We start from the raw sequence: 22461 nt of genomic DNA, 5'->3' as shown, positions 1-22461 counted from the left end.
CACTGTGGGTGTACCTACCCCACAAAGACTGCAGTGGTAAAAGGCAGCTCACCACCCACCTTCTCAAGGTCAATTAGGGATGGGGCAATAAATACTGGCTTAGCCAGTGATGGTTACATCCCATGACCGAATAAAAACAAAATTAGTGCAGAGTCTTCCTCCTAATTCCCAATGACCCCAGTTTTGTTAGGGCTCCTTGATACCACACTTGATCAAATGCTGCCTTGATGTCAAAGGCCGTCACTATCACCTCACCTCTGGAATTCAGCTCTTTTGTCCATGTTTGGACCAAGGTTGTAATGAGATCTGGAGCCAAGTGGCCGTGGCAGAAACCAAACTGAGCATGGATGAGCAGGTTATTGTTGAGCACCTTCCAGCACTTTGCTGATGACTGTTAGTTGACTGGTTGGTTTAAGATGCATGGTTGGTATCAAGCAACAGTAGTTTTGCCCTGCAATTGATTGTCTTTAACCAAGGAGTTCCTGTTGGTGACGATGGGTGCCTGAAAAATGAAATGTCCCATTGCACATCATTCACATTTCTCAATTTGATGAGCACAAAAATTGATAGCAGATTTCAGCCATTTCAGTCCGTTTGCTATAACTGGCTTTAATTTGCCTGGATTGGCGAGGAGAATAATGGCCACTGCACCTGATTCTGATTGCTGTCCTGTGATCACTACTGGAATTCAACCGGGAGAGAAAATCAGGGGACCCAACCTAGCAATTCTCAGCAGTTAAGTAGCCTACTGAGACTCCCTGTTAAATCTCACATATGAATAATATGCACTTGGGTGAGATATTGGAGGGTGGCCAGTGCCACCTCAGTAAGAAAAGCTTCAGGAGAGGGTGCGGTGGTGGTGAGGGGAGAGAACTGGCAGCAAAAAAAATGTAAAAAAAAAAGGAAAACAAAATTATGCATTTATTTGTATACTAAGATCAGTGGATTCAGCACTGTAAAGTTATAGTTAAGTTTATCCCTTAAGCTTTAAGTTATTCACTGGCTAGTGCCTGTGGATTTGAAATATCAAGTCTGACGCACATTTCTGAGAAGAGTATTGAACTTATGTCACTCTTTCAATATCATGTGAATGACACAATGTTGTTCATCTTAAAACTGAGAATTATCTACCAGATTGATACATAGTCCCTCCTTGTGATTGCAATCTATAATTTTAATAGCAGCCACAATGCTATTCTACGGAATGAATATGAGAATATTTTCACTGCTCACAGGATTGTTATAACTACTCACAAGTAACATTAAATTACCTCTATAAATACATACTTGCAATGCTGCCCATAGTGTTAGGTTGCAAAAAAAAATTATTTTACTGAAAACAGCAACTGACAAACTTTTAAAAATTGAACAAAAAGAGCCTAATTAAAACTCACTTGTGTTAATGATATTTCTGAATTATGACTCACATTCATTCACAACCTCTAACTCATGACTCAGTCTTTTGTGCTACATAAAAATTACATTCCTTTCCCATTTCTTTATTACAAATAAGAAAACATTACTTTCAACAATCAGTGCCAACCGTCTGCAATTTTCACAGCTGCAGTGTCAGCAGTGTTCGAAACAGCAAACTTCTGTTTGTATTCTGGATTGAACAGCAATATTACATTTTATGTTGCAGTGATTGCAAATTTAAATTTCACATATATCCCTCAGTTGCTATTCTTGTTGCTTTCTTTTAGAGTCACAGAAGGAGGCCATTCAGCCCATCAAGTCCATGCCAGCTGTCCACAGAGCTATGCTGATCTTTGCTTTCTTTCTTTGAAAAAGAATGTTTGATTTTCAGCAAATTAAAAAAAAAAATGTCAGTACAGTTCCTTAAAAGGGATCAAAGAATCATACAGCACAGAAGGAGGCCATTTGTCCATTATGCGCGTGCTGGCTCCCTGAAAGCCACCAGTTAGTCCCACTCCTCTGCTCTTCCTCCTTAGCCCTGCAAATGTTTCCTTTTTAAGTAGAGATTCAATTTCCTTTTGAAAAAGTTACTATTGAACCTGCATCCACCACCCTTTCAGAAAGTCCATTCCAGATCATCACAACTCACTGAGTAAAAAGATCTCATCTTCCCCTCTCCACACCAACTCCCCGCAGCCCCCACTCGACATCTATGTCAACTATTTTAAATCTGTGTCCTCTGGTTACTAACACTGCTGCCAGAAGAAATGTTTTCTCCCCATCTAGTCTATCAAAATCCCTCATTGATATGTAACACCCTTACTTAATCTCTTCTCCCCTGCTTTAAGAACAATAATGCAGGCATCTCCAGCTGCTCCACATAACTGAAGTTCCTCATCCCTGTTACCATTCTAGTAAATTTCCTCTGCACCCTGGTCCAAGGTGTCGACAGCCTTCCTAAAGTGTGATGCCCAGAATTGGACATAATGCTCTAACTGAGGTCTAACCAGTGATTTATAAAGGTTTAACTGCCTTATTTTGGTAAAGTATTGGGAGTGAAAACAGTTTGAACTGTGGTGAATGGAAAGAGGTGAGCCAAGCACAGTAAGGAATGACTATAATGGGGTATGGGCAGGTGACAGCTGGAACACCCTGAAGCACCGTTGAGTGTAAAGTAGTCATTAGTGAAGATGCAGCACAGCTATTGATTAAGAAAATGTGAGGTTTATAATTTTAGCTATAACATTAAAACAGTGCACATCGCACAGACTTCCTCTAAGTCTCACATTTACTTCCTGTAACATTTTTCCCATTGCACTTAGAACCATAGAAAAATTATGGCACAGAGGGAGGCCATTCAGCTCATCATGTTCGTGCTAGCCAAAATAACTAGCCGCCCCTTCTAATCCCACCTTCCAGCACCTGGTCCATAGCCTCGCAGGTTACAGCACTTCAGGTGCATGTCCAGGTACCTTTTAAATGAGTTGAGGGTTTCTGCCTCCACCACCATTCCTGGCAGTGAATTCCAGACACCCACCACCCTCTGAGTGAAAAAGTTTTTCCTCATGTCCCCTCTAATCCTTCTATCACCTTAAATCTGTGCCCCCTGGTAATTGACCTCTCTGCTAGGGGAAACAAGTCCTTTCTGTCTATCTAGGCCCCTCGTCATAACTTTGTTGTTAATCATCTGACTGACAGCGAATAAAGCAATGGGAGAATTCCTGGTGTTTATATAAAGTACAAAACATCAACAGGTTGCAACTGAACAAAACAAAATATACAAGAGGAGCAAGAACTCCAGTTGTTTCCTGCTGTTTTTTGTGGCACTGAGGTTACCGAAAGATGCTAATGAAGGGCCCAGATGATACATCAGGTTTACGATCAGAAGAATCTCTACATCAGTGAAGTAAATTCATGGCTTTACTCCCAGTGGAAAGCCTTGCCTGCTGACAGCAGATTTTGGAAAAATGTGCACACACTGTCTATGATTCCCCAACATTTACTATGCATTTATAACTTCCCATTATCATAACAATAGGGACAGCTGAGGAATCGATATCGTCATCGACAAAGTAATTTCTCATTTCAACAGAAAATGCCCCGAATTTTGTAGTCAGTGGCAAAGTGCCACGCTCACCGCTGACCTCGAAGAACTCTGTACAAAAATGATCTCTGTGGCATGGTTTTCCCCTTTCCCGACATGAATTTGAACCTGCTGCCAAGTCAAGGGAATTGCCAGGCCTCCAGCACCATTGATGGCATCAAGCAGCGTAAGCAGCCAGTCACACTGAAGAATTCTCAGACAGCAAACCAGGAAGTTAAAAGCAATTTTTAATATCATTTTACAGACAGTGAAATAAAGATTGGCACATACACATGAGAAGAAGGTAGAAGCTGATAGATCATAAACTATTAAAACTAATTATTTTACAAATGTGAACTTATAGAAGAATTTGACATTCCACAAATATAAAATTAGTTTTTCAAGGACAGAGAGGTAGCTCATCAATAATTATCAACATAGTTAAAAACTCAGTCATGTTTCACTTAACAAAGCTCCACTCTTCAAGGGTTTTTACAGCGAGACTAATAGCATAAAAGGCAATTTTTTGTCAGTTCAGTGATTTCTAATTAATTTCCGTCTACAGGAACTTCAACAGCGCATCCTATGGAGAAGCACAGAATCGCTGACCACAACTTCTTGATTTTTGCATTTAACTACGTGTATGCAGACTCTAGAAGTTACTGTCAGTTTCAGAGGAATACTGATTGCGAATTCTGACAGTTTTATTGTCATTACTACCACAAGATATGGGCCATTATATCTCAAATTTGTCCATAGATGCACTCCCAGCCAAGTAAAAGGAGATTGATTTCTTACTCAAACACCTCAGGTCTCTGGAATGTTGAAGTATATCAACATGACACTGCAACAGAATACACCACACCAGAGGTTCCAATATTTTCTTTGCTGAGGCCCCTTCAGGGATTCATACCTCATGCATGTTCCCCTCTTCCTAAGAAGCAGTAGTTTTGTACAATTCATGTTAGCGTGGACATATCTGGAAACCAAAATTGTTAATTTAGCTGTTTTTTGTTTCAATACAAGATCCAATCAGATCAGTGGAATTCACTGGCTGGGAAATTCCCCAGATCTGCTCCCACTTTGCCAGTGTTAGTTCACGGGAGGTGCTGTGGATACAGGAGCATATCTGAGGAATTTCCTGACCTCTTCGACAGCTTCAGCAACTTCATGGAAAGGAAAACTGTGGCCCTTCCTCTCTTTGGGTTCGGGATATGATCCAGGTGCAGGATGAACAATCCTAAGCAGACAGAACTGGAATGAGTTTGTGGTCAGATTGTTATGGGAGTGGTACAGGGAGCATTGAATTATTGGATTGCTTTGGAGGAGTATAGTATAAGTTTAATTTTCTTTTTTGTGCAAAGATCAAAATCCATGCATGTGGATCATTCATTGACCTCTCACTTTAAGATGACGCCAATCAAGCAACACCACAAAATCCAAGTAGAAAAATAAATAATCTTTCCAGAAAGTTGGTTAGGCCGCACCTGGAGTAATGTGTGCAGTTCTGGTCGCCGCACTACAGCAAAGATGTGATTAAGCTAGAGAGGGTGCAGAAAAGGTTCACAAGGATGTTGCCTGGTTTGGAGGGCTTGAGTTATAAAGAGAGACTGGATAGGCTGGGTCTGTTTCCCCTGGAGCAAAGGAGGCTGAGCGAGGACACGATAGAGGTATATAAAATTATGAGAGCATAGATAGGGTAGATAGCCAGAGTCTGTTTCCCATGGTAGGGGTGACTAAAACTAGAGGGCACAGATTTAAGGTGAGAGGGAGGAGGTTTAAAGGGGATCAAAGGGGTAAATTTTTCACACAAAGAATAGTGGGTATCTGGAATGAGCTGCCTGAGGAGGTGGTGGAGGCAGATACAGTAGCAACATTTAAGAGGCATCTGTACAGGTACTTGAATGAGCAAGGCATAGAGGGATATGGAATTAATGCAGGCAGGTGGGATTAGTATAGATAGGCATTATGGTCGGCATGGACGCGGTGGGCCGAAGGGCCTGTTTCTATGCTGTACGACTCTATGACTCTATGAAGGGGCAGAGCACGGGGCATTTTAAAAAAAATTATTTCATGGGATGAGGGCGTCACTGGCAGGCCAGCATTTATTGCCCATCCCTAATTGCCCTTGAACTGAGTGGCTTGCTAGGCCATTTCAGAGGGCAGTTAAGAGTCAACCACATTGCTGTGGGTCTGCCAGACCAGCTAAGGACAGCAGATTTCCTTTCGTAAAGGATATCAGTGAACCAGGTGGGTTTTTATGACAATCGATGATGGATTCATGGCACCATTACTGAGACTAGCTTTCAATTCCAGATTTCTTTTTATTTATTTTTTTTTTCTTTCTTTTGGGCCTCCTTATCTCGAGAGACAATGGATAAGCGCCTGGAGGTGGTCAGTGGTTTGTGAAGCAACGCCTGGAGTGGCTATAAAGGCCAATTCTAGAGTGACAGGTTCTTCCACAGGTGCTGCAGAGAAATTTGTTTGTCGGGGCTGTTGCACAGTTGGCTCTCCCCTTGCGCCATTAATTAATTGAATTTATTAATTGAATTTAACTTCCACCAGCTGCCGTGGTGCGACATTACCACTATGCCACCTTCTCCCCTAAAGTAATTTTGAGGCAGCAGAAAATTTTTAAAAGGAGGGATATTTACCTATTTGCTGCATATTGTGACACCACAAAATCCAGCCAGAACAAAGATGATTGGATAACGCCTGAAGATTAAAATGCAGTTAAGTGACCGGAATTGATTTTCGGCATATAATTTGAATTATGTAACTATCCTCCACTCACTGCGTTTTGTTAGAGAAATAATCCTACTTTATTCTGGAGACTTTGCTATAGTGTTAGTCATGAATTCTGTGGCTGTAGTTGGTAAAGACTCTGCTAAATAGGTTGTATGCTGAGTAAATAGACTGCTGTAAAACAGACTCTGCTACAGATCCTGCCTTATATCTCACCCTGCCTCCAACTTACTGGCTGACACAGTGCTGTCAAGACTCACTTTGTTTTTTATTCCTTCTAAATATCATGGGAACCCAAGGGCTCATAAAGGCTTTGCTGCAAAAAAGGACATTTCAGAGCTGTAGAACCTGGGGCAAAGAACCAGTTAACAGATTTTTGAAGTAGAGTTGGGGGAGAGCAGAGCATCTTTACTGCTCCTTATTTATTTCTGTATGGCACTGGGGACCCCAGGGCTCATGAGCACTTCCAAAATACATACTTATGCTGCACAGAGGTAGGTACAAACTAGAAATGCTTTTAAACTGAGCAGGACTGAAAATTCTTGTAAACTGGAACCATTTACAAGTGATGCTTGAATTTTGGAGAGAACAAAAGCTGGAATCAGCCCGAGAGATTTGAGGGATTGGGAGAGTTCCTCCACAGAGAAAAAATGCATTGCAGGCATTATCTGTAAGTGCATTACAACCAGCATCCTCCTTGCAACCCCCCAACCTGATAACATCATTGTGCCCTCCTAGTGTAGGAACTTCTGCACAATATCATTAAAAATCAGCTCTGCTTATCAAAGCTAGTCAGATTCCCATTGTGTCAATGTTGGCAATTCTTGGGCTAAAGCAGATGCAAACAGTTTAGAACTGAGCATTTAGATCACTCTATAAGCATTAGTTGGTAATCTGAAGATTTGCAAAGGTTGAATCCTTGCTCATCAGTTCCTTTCTTGCTCCATCATTGTATAGGCCAGAGGGAAATGGAATGGTAAGTTGTTGCCTGTCTCACCCAAAGCTTTTCTTCACAGATGGATGCACCAGGATATGAAAATTAATGGTTTTCAGACTTTTATTGAATTACTGAGAAATCAATGATTATAGTCTGCTAATCAATCTATTTTGTGTTCATATTTCTGTTTCTTGCTAAAATTGGGAATTTTCAAACTGAATCCTACAGCCTGTTTGTGTGTCATTTCCTGCTGGCTTCAGAAAGATCAGGAGTGTTTGTGGAGTGCTGTACGATTTCCAGTGTATACCTCATTAACAAAGGGATCACTGTTCATCCTGTGTTCTAATATTCCAGATTACTTTGCACTTAAGGTCATATTTTAGTTCATATGGAACAAGGGTTTGCTTGTGGAAATGGATTCTTGCATTAAGAACAAAAAAAACGTATCTGATGGGAGCTTAAATTGTAGTAAGATTATTGAGAAGTCTAGCAGTTGTCAATTTGGAGAATTTTACAACATTAATTAGCCCCCGATTGACCTCTGGACATATTTCAGCCACTTCCCCACCTGCAGTACCTAACAGTGGAACAGGGATAAGCCAGGTGAGAAACTAAACAACAACTTTCATTTACATAGTGGGTTCGATACACAAAAATATCTTTACATGGGGTGAAAAATAAAAGTAAAAGGAATGGACACTGGGCCATTGTAGGATAGTTAGGAGAGGTAACCGAAAGTTTGATCAAAAATGTACATTTAAGATGCCTTTAAAGGGCAGGAAGAAGTAGAGAGGCAGAACTATTTATGGGGGAGTGCCTGTGAATAAGGCGATTTCCTCTCAACCTAGGCCAAATGACTTATGATTGTTATTTTTCATAACAAATCCTTTTCTAAAGTACATGTACCTTCTCACTTCAATCATCATTTGTAAAACCTAACAAAAAATATTTATTTAATACCTCCACTATACTATCATCCTCCACAACCAGATTTTCCTTCCATTCCTGAACGGATCAACTGTTATTTTAATATACTTCTAAAAATAAATCTTACCATTTATAGCCCTTCCAATCTCTCTTGTCACTTCTCCAATACACTTTCTAAATTCGCCATGAATTCTTTTAGTATTGTGACCCCAAGTTTTATTAAGTGCCCCCTTTTCCAATTCAATTTAATTATAATCTATTTATCAATCGAACTTGAATCTTTGATGCTGTGACTTTTGCTGTTATAGAAATATAGCTATTTCACAATCCATGCATATCATATTTGAAGGTTCGCACTACTGATCTAACATCTTTTTGCCTCATTAATTTGAGTCAGATCCCTTCTTCTTGCAATGATTTTTTTTGCCTTAGTCCAATCCAAAACTCTTATCTTTAACTATTCATTATTATTTTTATTTTAACGTTGAATCTAACTAAATTATCTCCAAACTGCTCTCCCACTCTGATCAGTTAGAAAAGGTGGATCTAAATTATTTTGAGTTCAGCATCACTCCACTCTCCTGTAAGCAATAGTCATTGCCTATTATGATTAGGAGTTTAGCTTAATCAACCAATATTTACTTACACAGTGTGACCCAGAGGGTCATAACTATGAAACCTTTTATGAAATGAACTGCATGCTATAATCCTGCATGTGCTACCACGTCCATTTCTCCAATCTTTGGAAAGGTAGACTTATCAACACATATAAAAGGCGGCCAAATATAAATTTATGAGCTGGTTTATCTTAAAATCAGTTTATTTTATCGGACATATTGCAATTATAGTAAATTATAGAATATCCTCAAGTTCGAGCACCCTGACAGAACTCGTCATTAATTCTACCATCCCACCACCTTTTTCCACCTCTACTTCTTCTGAAACTATTACAACTAGGAATATATGGTTCTCACTGTTCTTCTTCTTTGGCCTCCTTGTCTCAAGAGACAATGGGTCAACGCCGAGAGGTGGTCAGTGGTTTGTGGAGCAGCGCCTGGAGTGGCTATAAAGGCCAATTCTAGAGTGACAGACTCTTCCACAGGCGCTGCAGATAAAATTGGTTGTCGAGGCTGTTACACAGTTGAATCTCTCCTTGCACTTCTGTCTTTTTTCCTGCCAACAGCAAAGTCTCTTTGACTCGCCACTCTTTAATCCCGCTTTTATGGCTGTCCGCCAGCTCTGGTGATCACTGGCAACTGACTCCCACGACTTGTGGTCATTGTCACAGTACTTCATGTCGCATTTGCGGACGCCTTTAAAGCGGAGACACGGGCAGCCGGTGGGTCTGATACCAGTGATGAGCTTGATGTGCAATGCGTCTTTGGGGATCCTGCCATCTTCCATGCGGCTCACATGGCCAAGCTATCTCAAGCGCCGCTGGCTCAGTAGGGTGGATATGCTGGGGATGTTGACCGACTCGAGGACTTCTGCGTTGGAGATACGGTCCTGCCACCTGATGCCAAGGGTTCTCCGGAGGCAGCGAAGATGGAATGAATTGAGATGTTGCTCTTGCCTGACATATGTTGTCCAGGCCTCGCTGCCATAGAGCAAGGTACGGAGGACACCGGCTCGAAACACTTGGACTTTTGTGTTCCGTGTCAGTGCGCCATTTTCCCACACCCTCTTGTCCAGACTGGACGTAGCAGCGGACGCCTTTCCCATGCGCTTGTTGATTTCTGCATTGAGAGACAGGTTGCTGGTGATAGTTGAGCCTAGCTAGGTGAACTCTTGAACCACTTCCAGAGCGTAGTCGCCGAAATTAATGGATGGAGCATTTCTGATGTCCTGTCCCATGATGTTTGTTTTCTTGAGGCTGATGGTTAGGCCAAATTTGTTGCAGGCAGCTGCAATCCTGTCGATGAGTCTCTGCAGACACTCTTCAGTGTGGGATGATAATGCAGCATTGTCAGCAAAGAGGAGTTCCCTGATGAGGACTTTCCGTATTTTGGTCTTCGCTCTAAGATGGGCAAGGTTGAACAACCTGTCCCCTGATCTTATGTGGAGGAAAATTCCTTCTTCTGAAGACTTGAACGCATGTGAGAGCAGCAGTGAGAAGATGATCCCAAACACAGCCCTGTTTCACGCCACTCAGGATAGGAAAGGGGTCTGATGAGGCACCGCTATGCTGAATTGTGCCTTTCATATTGTCATGGAATGAGGTGATGATACTTAGTAGCTTTGGTGGACATCCGATCTTTTCTAGTAGTCTGAAGAGACCACGTCTGCTGACGAGGTCAAAGGTTTTAGTGAGATCTATGAAAGCAACGCAGAGGGGCATCTGTTGTTCGCAGCATTTCTCCTGCAGCTGGCAAAGGGAGAACAGCATGTCAATGGTGGATCTCTCTGCTCGAAAGCCACACAGTGCCTCAGGGTAGCCACGCTCAGCCAGCTTCTGCAGTCTGTTTAAAACGACTCGAGCAAAGACTTTCCCCACTGTGCTGAGCAGGGAGATTCCACAATAGTTGTTGCAGACACCGCGGTCACCCTTGTTCTTATAGAGGGTGATGATATTAGCATTGTGCATGTCCTATGTTACTGCTCCCTCATCCCAGCACAGGCAAAGCAGTTCATGGAGTGCTGAGAGTATAGCAGGCTTGGCACTCTTGATTATTTCAGGGGTAATGCCGTCCTTTCCAGGGGCTTCTCGCTCCAGAGGTTCTCACTCACACCCAAACTAATGCTGTCATTTCAGTATAGCTATTAAAACATACTCCTCTCTCATTATTAATGCTTCTAACCTGATTTTATTTTGTACAGTCAATACATTATTCAATCCCAAATCCATTTTTTACCAGTGGCCTTTATTGTTTTACACAGTTTTCTCTTTTAACTATTTGATATTCCTTGCCTTACAACAAGTACTTTTAACTCTCACAGCTTTCCCTTTCTCTTCTGACAGCTGTATGAAGTCTGCTTCCATTCTCTTGTCCCAAGCCTATACTTTGCAACTCTACCATACTAGTTTAAATCCCTAGTCTATGTAACTGCTCAAGAACAATGGCACCGTTTGGATTCAGGTGAAGGGCATTCCTTTGGTATAACATTTTGTTGTTTCAGAATTTGTTCCAATACACCAAGAACGTCAAGCTCTCTCTCTTTCACAACCCCTGGAGCCATGTGTAAATCTGCCTTATCGTTCAGTCTGAAACCTAGCCAGAGCATGACACAAGAACCAATCTGGAAATTGGTTCTCTTGAAGTCCTGTTTTTCAATCTAGAGTCTATCTCCTTAAACTTGCTCTGCCAAACTTCAAATATGCTTCTATCTGTACTCAGCAGATAAGGCAGCATGTATGGAGAGAGAAACAGAGTTAATGGGGTGAATTTTATGTTGGCGCAGGGCTCTCGATGTCGCGGGAAACCAACGCCGAGAACCCCATCTCACCTCTTTTCCGGAAGGCCTGCCAAATTTAGTGCCAATCAGGCACTTAAGTGGACAGTGGCAGGCCTTCCATAGGATCTAGGACCCCATCGCCAGGTCCTGCCCTTGGAGAGCTGCCACCCAGAGGCTGGACCACTGCGAAGGTGCTAGCCGCTGCTAGAAATGACCATATCGGAGGCCAAGGAACGTCGCTGGAGCCAGGCCTCAGGTAAGTCAGTGCGGGGTGAGTCTCGTGGGATGAGGGTCACGGGAGGAGGGGGGGGGTGTCAGCAGCAAGGGCATGGGGTGTCCCTCAGCGGGCCCCCCCCAGTTCCCGATGCCAGGCTCCTCATTCAGCATTCCAGTCAAGAATGTAATAAGTATCTCTAATCCTCAGGTTGAAGTATCTTCCATGACTTATTCTTGTGGTACACTTGTTTTCTTGCACGTGCATTTTCCTCTGCTCCATGATATGATAATGCTGCTCAGAACCATGTCCCTCTGAGTCATTAACATTGTCCACATCACAGATACCGAACACTATTTATTGACTGGATGGTTTTGATAACTCAGGGGTTCCTGTACCCTGCTGCCCCTACAGACAGGTACCACCAAATTGTCTTTCTCTACATTCTTCCTGCATCCTGAACTGCATACCACTGCCTCTTGGATGACCACATTCAGGACAGTGTGATCTGAAAATGCCTTATTCTCTTCGCTATTGCAAATTGTGGTCAATTGCTCCCTAAGCACAAAGGTGCTGTGCTTTATTGACTCAGTTTTCTAAAATATTGTGAAGATCTGCTACTCCAGTTACATTAAGATCCATAAAGGGGCTCCACACATCCCTCTATGTTTCACTAACTAACTTAAAAATGTGGATAAAGTTAACCTTGGGGCCTGCTAGCACCAAACTCTGTACTTACTCAGTGGCCTTATCCCTCATTCCCTGAAACCTCTTGCTGGGAATTGCCTTCCTTTCCCAGAATTTTTCATGAAACTGGCCACATGCTTTTCCTTTTATGTTTTGTTTTCCCAACAAGAGTTATGACTACTAGTTATTGGGGAAGGTAATGTACAAGATTGCATTGTCTAACAGACAGAATGAATACAGATCGGCCTACTACTCTTTTATTGCTCTTGTTGTCTGTTCTTCTCTTCAGTGCAAACAGGTTTAGTTCTAAATGTCTTAGACCCTACATTCCAGAATCATCATTCTTGCTGATTTCTGCACTTGCTGATCTCTCAATTGAGAAAATAAAACTTTTAATAATTTTCTGCTACTGACATGGCAAGCAGGTGACGTGATTACATTCAGCATTTACGAAGAGCGTATTATAATTTTAGCAACATGTTCCCTAGACACTCCCCATTCCCAGAACCAGAACATGGAATTAAACTTTATCTTGGTGATCCAGTGGCGACCCTGTGCTTAGCTCAAAAATTGTATAATTATTAAATTATTTACTGACATGGAAGTGCAGTTTTCACATTCGTAGTACTTGAAGATCACTGTGACACTAATAGTTTACTGATATATTTGGATGAAATTCCTCTCTCCAATATTTTAACAAAGGCATTAACCTGCTTAAAATAATCCAACTTGCAAATCAGTTTGGTGCAAAAAGATGTGATTGATTTTCAATTCCAACAATAAAATGCATTAATGTTGTGTGTTATACATTGAAACTTTGAATAATGGAGAGACTTTATACAGGTTCTAACTACGACTGTTCACATTCCTATTCTCAACTAGAGACATCTGTATTTCAGTATGTGTCAAGCAGAGCAGGGATGGAAAGAAAATCAGAGGAATCAACCCATTCAGAAGCAGGTCACTGTCCACTTTGGCAATGGAGAAACGGAGTGCCTGCAGGTGATCTTGGGCAGGAGGGTAGAAAGAAAACAAAAGGGGTGCTATTACCTCATCAGTGCTTGACATAGTTGCCTGAAATATCTTTGTGTGCTATTTTAACAAGCATTAAGCTATTTGGCTCTAGCAGCAGTCTGGGCACAATTATCAGACATTGAGGATTTTCACTGCTACTAATACCAGTATTGCTGAAAGCGCGCCGAGCTGATCTAGCGCATGCATATTGCAGGATTCCGAACGACGTGCCTGATTTCCACATGCAACATGAATATCTGACAGCGTCGCGAGGCCTTAAGACCAACATGGACATACACATTAGTAAACCTGATAAAGGGACGGGAAGAGTCATCCTTAACAAGCGTGACTATACCAACAAAATGCAACTTAATGGCGGGTCCAAATTCATATCCATTGGACCTGCAGCTCAACATGACCAGACAACCTTGCTCGCAAGTAAGCTAAAAAAAAAAATCGCTTGCTGGACTTCTGTAAGAGCAATGAGCTGCCGGGTGATATATATGACAGAGCTCGTCCTCGCGGCTCGCTGCGCCCGCGGTTGTATGGGCCTCCCAAGGCACAAAAGTGATGTCCCCCTACGCCCTATCTTATCTGTGACTGGTTCTGCACATGAATTGGCCAAATGGTTGGGTGAATTGCTACAACCAGTTTTAAGCAAGTTCTCCACATACACGGTGAAGGATTCCTTCACATTTGCGAAGACCATACAGGACTTGCATATCGATAGCAATGCCGTGTCCATGTGGTCATTTGCCATTGTTAGCCAATGTACCACATAAGGAAGCCATAGATACTTGTGCTGCAGCACTTTATCATGGCGATCTGCCAACATTGCGTGAATCAGTATTCATTAAACTTATGAACTCGATAACTTGTGCAGTTGAACTCAGTTTTAACGACACCATGTATGCCCAAATAGATGATGTTGCCATGGGATCCCCTCCAGGCCCAGCTCTCGCAAACATCTTTGCTGGGTTCCATGAGAAACGTATCTTTGAGGGAAGAACACCTAACCTCCTACCTCTTGCATATTTCTGATATGTAGATGATAAGTTTGCTATATTTGAACCTGCAGCTGCATTTAATAATTTCCTTACATGTCTTAATGGGCTCCTGCGCTCAAATTCACCTTTGAAACGGAGCAGTCAAATGAGCTCCCTTTCCTTGACGTACTAGTTGAGAAATCTGCTAAGGGGTTCATAATCTACTACAAGCCTACCTTCACTGGTCAATACATGCGTTGGGATTCCTACAGTTTCACGTGCTATAGGATTGGCCTTATCAGCAACCTCGTATATAGGGCCCGAGCCATTTGCTCACATTGCAAGCTTGATGCTGAAATAGGACGAATCAAAGGCACCCTGCTTGACAATGGCTATGCTGATCAGATAATTTCTCGCCATATATCGTGCAAACTTATGAACGGGCCTAAGGCCGTCTTTTACAGCCCTGAAAAGTGCCCAGTCTACCTCAGAAGGGTAACGTATCCCAAAACTTTGAGCAACAGGTGAACCTAGCTGTTTCACGCTGCTACTATGCAGTAGCAACACTAACAGGATGCTGCCATCAAGCCAAAAAGATGCCCTGCCTATCACACAAATGAGTAATGTGATATATGAATTTCAATGCCAGTATGATGCTAGGTATATAGGCCGTACATCCCAAAGACTGGCAGATCATATCAAACAGCATGTCCCTTCCGCTGTTCGCAATGGGCCTTACCCAACCAGCCCATGCGGTCAAAACTCAAAACACAGTGTCCAACATTAGATGTGATTCCGCGATGTGATTATTTAGCAAATGTTGTCCACAGTGCGCTAAGAATTACGCTGACAACCAATTTAAGATTGTCAGTAGGGTTCGCAGTGTGGCATATTTGAGTGTACTGGAAGTTACATGTATTAATACACAGGGCCCTGTTCTTTGCAGACAAAAAGAACATGTACACACATTGTGCCTGTTTCAGCTAAACAAAATAAGTGACAGCCATTCGCTGGTTCATTCCTTAGGGCAATGCCTTGATCAATCACAGTCAAGCTGCCTGGTTTAAATTTCAAACAAAGCTTGGCAGTTAACTGTCAGTCACCATAAACTGGTGCATTCTCCATGGCAACCCCTCTACAATCAGAGTCCACTTGCCAACCAATCAGCACACTCTTCTCATACTGTATAAAGTTGTTGCTTTCCCTTACATTAGCATTCTTGCAGATTGTCCTGATGAGTACAAGGCGCAAAGCTTCGACAACATGTTGCTATTTTTAGCAATATTCAAGTTGTGTACTACCGAACGACTATTTCATACTAATGTTTTTCTTTCTACAAATAATAATGAGCAGGACACATGATACAACCAAACCGAGCAGATTTGTTAATCAACCTTACCAGAAACATTGCAAGGATGATTTTTATCTGACTACCAATCTGTTCATACTGGGAAATGGAGTGGTAGGTAGCTGAATTTTTTTTTAAGAAGAAATATATTGACCACTGGATGCCTGAGGCTGATTTCACATTCCGGCGATGGACAGCCAGCGCTCCCACACAAAACTGATGGAACCTTATTTAAAATTGGGGTCCCTATGTCTGTTGTAGGACCCTAGCACAATTTTCAAGAACCAATGGATGGAGCATGTATGGCCTTAAATGCTGTGTTGCAGGTCACTTCAAAATATCCTGTGGCACTGACTTTTCAATCTGCTACCGACATACACGACCACTCACTGATTGCTGTCCCTTGCTGTAAGCAACTTTCAGCTTTTCACCTTGGGTCTTCAGAAGAGTTGCTAGATTTCCAGATCCTCCTTGCTTCACCCCGCAATCGCCAAACTGCCCATCAGCGCTTATTGAGCATTGGTAGCTTGCCGAATATGTATTATGTGCGGTGACTATAAAAACAATTCTAGACGATTGGAAGCGCCATCAGGCAGGTGGGCGGATTGCTCTGCACCCCATCTGAAAATTGACCCCTGTAAACTGAATTTTAAGCAGCTATAGTTGCAAAGAGTTCTATGTTTTTTGACAACTTTTACTTTAACAGATTTGAAATTGCTTCAAAAATTGTTAAAATTTGCTGACTACATTTGTTGTCATCACAGGAAAACAAATACATCCTATCTTGTTCTTTTCAACTGAAAGTACAGTTTGCATTTTACAGATTATATTTAACCCAATGAGTGGAATCTATATATTCACAGAAATTTTACTTTGTCAATTGGAAAGAGAAAACGAGGATTTAGATTTTTAGATTTAGAGATACAGCACTGAAACAGGCCCTTCGGCCCACCGAGTCTGTGCCGACCATTAACCACCCATTTATACTAATTCTACACTAATCCCATATTTCTACTACATCCTCACCTGTCCCTATATTCCCCTACCACCTACCTATACTAGGGGCAATTTATAATGGCCAATTTACCTATCAACCTGCAAGTCTTTTGGCTGTGGGAGGAAACCAGAGCACCCGGAGGAAACCCACGCAGACACAGGGAGAACTTGCAAACTCCACACAGGCAGGACCCAGAATTGAACCCAGGTCGCTGGAGCTGTGAGGCTGCGGTGCTAACCACTGCGCCACCCTAATGGATGGTAAACAAAAGACAAAACTTCCAAAAAGATTAGTGTGGGGATAGGTTTTCTTTATTCTCAAAATTCATCAACTGAACCTGAAGGACAACAAATTTATTATAAATGCATGATTCAACAATTAGTGGCCTTCCGATTGTCCGAGCAGCATAGGAATCAATGTCCTCCATGAAAATTGCTAATCAGAGCTACATTGTCAGTGGTTTTGTGCTATAAACCTGCACTCATCTTGAAACTAGGTCCATCTTACCCAAAACAGTGATGACTTTCATCCCATCAGACTAAGCTTGATTTAAACATAAAACCCAAAGAAAAATGTGTAGTAATCTACTGCACCACACTATAGCTGTAATAAAAATAAGGGATCAACAGTGGCTTTGGATTATTACAAGTTTTTTATTTAAGTGCTGATTTGAACTGTCATTCAGTTTAATAATAGATGGCAAATTCCTTCTAAAAACCCATTGATTTTTCAATAGTAAAATAATTATATCAATCTATCATATAAGTAAAGGAAAACCCAATATGTTAACACAATATTGCTCCCAAAGAGATGGTCTTCAATTCCATTCAGTTTCTAGCACTAACAAAAACTGTGTAGATACTGTGCATACAAGCCAAAGAGTTGCAAAGTAATTTTCAAATTTGAATGTCTGAATTGGGTCAATTTCAATTTTACCCCATTCAGCTCATTTGGTGCCGAGGGCTGACTGTTTCAGGATATGTGAGACAATAAGTATTAGCCACTCCAGGCGCTGCTTCACAAACCACTGACCACCTCCAGGTGCTTACCCATCGTCTCTCGAGACAAGGAGGCCAAAGAAGTAGTAGTATTGGAGTACACTACATCCGAAGCTGACTGTAAGACAGGTCAGGTTGTTAGTAATTCCAAATTAATTACAATGTATGAATATTTAAGTTATGAATCCAAGGTTTGTACAGTGAATCTCGTACATGTTCAACTACAGAAACTATCTTACATTGCAATCCATGTTCACATAGCAACAAGCAAGTTTTGCACAAAACCTAATGGCTCCTTTACAGGTGATACAAATACAAATGCCTTGTTGTGACTTTACCTCTAAAATACATATTTAATACCAAACAGATTTGTAGAGGCAAATGGAACCTTTAGGTCCTTGTTTATAAAATGCTTTCCTTTCATCCCAACCACTCATCCTCTACTTCATCTGTGCTAGCACACAAAGAAGATGGTCACTCTACTCACATTTTTAGAAGGAACTATGGGCTATTATCTCACCTGTAACTCCTGTAGAAGTTCAGCAATAGAATTACAACTGCTACAGAGTAACACGCAGTGAACGGGGAACCAAACAACTTAGTGAGAGCTCTTGTTCTGTGTTCCCAACGCCCTACCTGTCAAATTAAAGCAGATATAACAAAAGATCAGACATGCATAAAGAAGCACTGATGTTTAAAGTATAATTCACCCATTATACATCCAAAACATACAGCAAGGTACTAGAAGAAAGGCAATTCGTTTTCATTAATGTACATTTTGGAAATTTAAATGGTGCTAGCTTACTTCCTAGTGTTGCACACACATTTAAAACTAGAGGCTGAAATTTAAGTTTGCAAAGGCCCAAAGCAAATCAGCTGCCTATTATACACTGCAAACAATTTCCATTCCATTGAAGTCAACAGAAAAGAAAATTGGGTGGCTGATCTGCCACCCTGCCCAATGTAGTATCCGGGTTACAAACATTTAGAGGCCAGGATGAGGATGCTGGGGGGTTTGGGACAGTGTTTGGGGCAGAGGTGAAGAGAAAAAGTAGAAAGCAGGCAGAGGAATGGAAAGGGAAGAGGGCATAGGGGACAGCGAGGGGGAGGAAAGAGTGTTGTACAAAAGGCAAAAGACAGAGAAACTACCTGCACAAGAATCATCTTGGATCTTCACATCTATGGAGCGGGCCAGGGAAGGTATATCTTTCATTGGCCCCAAAAGCAAGAGGTAGCTACTTTGTTCAGGTCCATGAGGATTCACAGAAAGTTGTATGCAATCTTAATTTATGCTTTCTTAGCTAATGTTACATTAAACATTTTAGCAAGAAAATTACAATTTTTGGAATCACCTCAATGCAACGTGGACTGCAATGTTCTCTTCCATTGATGCACCCTGACATAGGATATTCAATGCTTTTTGAAATGGAATTTTATGATTTACTCAGCAATTTATATATATTTACAGATGCACATAGAGTCTTCTCACTTTACATATTTTGAATATGTGACTCAAGGATGAGCAATGGGCATAGTTTTATGGCACACAACTCTATTTTGTTTAAGGCATTTTAAAACATTTATTTCAGTCTTCATTGTTATGAGTGATGCTGACACTGCAATCAGCCTTAGTGTCCCTACAAAGGGCAAAAGAAAGTTCCCAATTTTGGGTACTACCTAGTTAAGTTCCATTGGAAAGTGGACATATGTAGATATATGTGGATGACATTGAAGGCTCAGCTGCTATTAAACATATGACCAGCAGCTTATCAGCATTTATTGTCGAGACTCAAATGTTCCTGATAGGGAGTTGGGCCTTTGCTTAATCTGGAATCTGGTGCCTATGAAGACTGCCTCCATCCAGACTCAAGAAAGTTTACTAGGAAAACAACTAGTTTCAAAGTGACAACACTCTGCTGGCCACCTCATCTTGGTCCTTTCTGCAGTATCTTTTTATAAGCTCGTTACCTAGTTAACCCCCGCCTCCCATCACCCCATCGTTGGCCCTGTGTCTAGGGCCCACACCCTGGAATCCTCTCTCTCAACCGCTCTACCTCTCCACCTCCCTCCCCTTCTCAAAACCCACCCCTTTTACCTATTTATGGTCATCTCCTCTAATATCTCCTTCTTTAGCTTGGTGTGTGTTTTTTACCCCCTCACATATAACTGATGTGCCTTTTCTATGTTAAATGCTCTAAAATTAAAATTGTTGTTTTATGAAGAACACATGAAGACACAAAAAAGCGTTTAAGGCCAAAACCCAGACTATTTACTGCAGAAGTCCAACATACTATAATACATTAGTATGTACTTTTCAGACCAACAAATCATTTATTTCAAGCAGTGCTTAAAATAAATTCTCAATTTTCATATGGAATGCTATTTTATAAGTCATTTCTTTGGCTAAAATAGCACAATAAAAGTGCATGAGCTGAATCAGGCACTTTGCCCATTCCCACATACAGTCTATCTTTATTGCTAATTTCCTCTCTTGAGAATTCAGGCAGTCTGGGAAGCAACTGACATTATCAGAAGAATCACTTGTTGAACAATGATGATATTCCAGGAAGCAATTATGTGGATGCCATGTTTTTGCACATGCGTCATATAGGATTTGTAGAGTTTTGGCTGCATGCTGAGGGAAGACGGTGGCCTACTGACAATGTCACTGGACTAGTAAACCAGAGGTAAAAACAAGAAATGCTGGAAATACTCAGCAGGTCTGGCAGCATCTGTGGAGAGAGAAGCAGAGTTAACGTTTCAGATCAGTGACCCTTCTTCAGTACTAGCAGATATCAGAAATGTGAACAGTTTTAAGCAAGTAAAGTGGGGTGGGGCAAGAGATAACAAAGGAGAAGGTGTAGATAAGACAGAGAATAACCAACCAGAAGGTCATGGAGCAAAGACAAACAATATGTTAATGGTGTGTTGAAAGATAAAGCATTAGTACAGATTGGGTGTTAACGGACTATAAACTGAACAGCCACAAGTACCTACATGAAAAAAAAGTGGGTAGGCAAACTCAACAAACTAAGATAAAATAAAATAAAATAAACACAAAATAAAAAGGAAAAAGAAAAAGGAACTAAAAATAAAAGTAAAATGGGGGGCCCATCATGCTCTGAAATTATTGAACTCAATGTTCAATGTTTTGGCAGTTTCTTTTTGCAGTGGCGACAGGGAGAGCGAGGTGGCAGCTGGGTAAGTAAGTCCGATATATTTGGGCAGCAGCTGAACCTGAGACACTACACCTGTAGTGTCTCCCACCCGCCCTCCTCCTCTAACCAAAAAAAAAGGACTCGGTGGTGTGCAGATAAGGAAAGGCTTTTTCTATTTATTGTTTTTTCGTGTGATTGGTAAAAACTTTTCGTTCCTTTTTCATTTATCTAAGTTAAGACTAAGTTAAGCTTAAGATTAAAAATGGCAGGAGATCTCAGACCCGTGTTATGCTCCTCATGCTCAATGTGGGAGCTCAGGGACACGGCTGATGTCCCTGACTCCTTCACGTGCTGGAAGTGTGTCCAGCTGCAGCTCTTGTTAGACTGCATGACGGCTCTGGAGCTGCGGATGGACACACTTTGGAGCATCCGCGATGCTGAGGAGGTCGTGGATAGCACGTTTAGCGAATTGGTCACACCGCAGGTTAGAATTGCTGAGGGAGAAAGGGAATGGGTGACCAAAAGGCAGAGAAAGAGCAGGAAGGCAGTGCAGGTGTCCCTACGGTCATCTCCCTCCAAAACAGGTATACCGTTCTGGATACTGTTGAGGGAGATGGCTCACCAGGGGAAGGCAGCAGTAGCCAGGTTCATGGCACCGTGGCTGGCTCTGCTGTTCGGAAGGGCAGGAAAAAGAGTGGAAGGGCTATAGTCATAGGGGATTCGATTGTCAGGGGAGTAGATAGGTGGTTCTGTGGTCGAAAACGAGACGCCCGAATGGTATGTTGCCTCCCAGGTGCACGGGTCAGGGATGTCTCAGATCGGCTGCAGAACATTCTGAAGGGGGAGGGTGAACAGCCAGTTGTCGTTGTGCACATAGGCACCAATGATATAGGTAAAAAACGGGATGAGGTCCTACAAGCAGAATTTAGGGAGTTAGGAGCCAAGTTAAAAAGTAGGACCTCAGAGGTAGTAATCTCAGGATTGCTACCAGTGCCACGTGATAGTCAGAGTAGAAATGAAAGAATAGTCAGGATGAATGCGTGGCTTGAGAGATGGTGCAGGAGGGAGGGGTTCAGATTTTTGGGACATTGGGACCGGTTCTGGGGGAAGTGGGACTATTACAAATTGGACGGTCTACACCTGGGCCGGACTGGAACCAATGTCCTTGGGGGTGCTTTTGCTAACGCTGTTGGGGAGGGTTTAAACTAATGTGGCAGGGGGATGGGAACCGAATGAGGAGGTCAGTGGACAGTAAGGAGGTAGTAACTAAAGCCTGTAAGGAACTAGATAATGAAGTCAGCGTGACTAAGGGAAAGAGTAGACAGGGAGCAGATGATGAACGCAAAGGGACTGGTGGTCTGAGGTGCATTTGTTTTAATGCAAGAAGTGTAGTAGGTAAGGCAGATGAACTTAGGGCTTGGATTAGTACCTGGGAGTATGATGTTATTGCTACTACTGAGACTTGGTTGAGGGAAGGGCATGATTGGCAACTAAATATCCCAGGATATCGATGCTTCAGGCGGGATAGAGAGGGAGGTAAAAGGGGTGGAGGAGTTGC

The 22461-nt window shown here is 42.0% G+C and overlaps 1 protein-coding gene across 3 annotated transcripts in view; it reads right to left on the bottom strand.

Annotated features, from left to right (window-relative positions):
• The window catches only part of pemt (phosphatidylethanolamine N-methyltransferase), a 173253-nt gene that overhangs the window by 94018 nt on the left and 56774 nt on the right, over positions 1-22461 (bottom strand). For all 3 annotated transcript variants that reach the window (XR_010977359.1, XM_068055739.1, XM_068055740.1), the window contains exon 3: positions 18266-18381. Coding sequence is in view for 2 of the 3 variants with exons in the window: in XM_068055739.1 (XP_067911840.1) it covers positions 18266-18381 (116 nt within the window). In the remaining variant the exon portion in view is untranslated. The remainder of the gene's footprint in view (positions 1-18265; positions 18382-22461) is intronic.

Source organism: Heterodontus francisci, chromosome 24 (genome assembly GCF_036365525.1).
Source record: "Heterodontus francisci isolate sHetFra1 chromosome 24, sHetFra1.hap1, whole genome shotgun sequence".
NCBI lineage: Eukaryota > Metazoa > Chordata > Chondrichthyes > Heterodontiformes > Heterodontidae > Heterodontus > Heterodontus francisci.
This window is presented reverse-complemented; position numbering and strand designations above follow the sequence as displayed.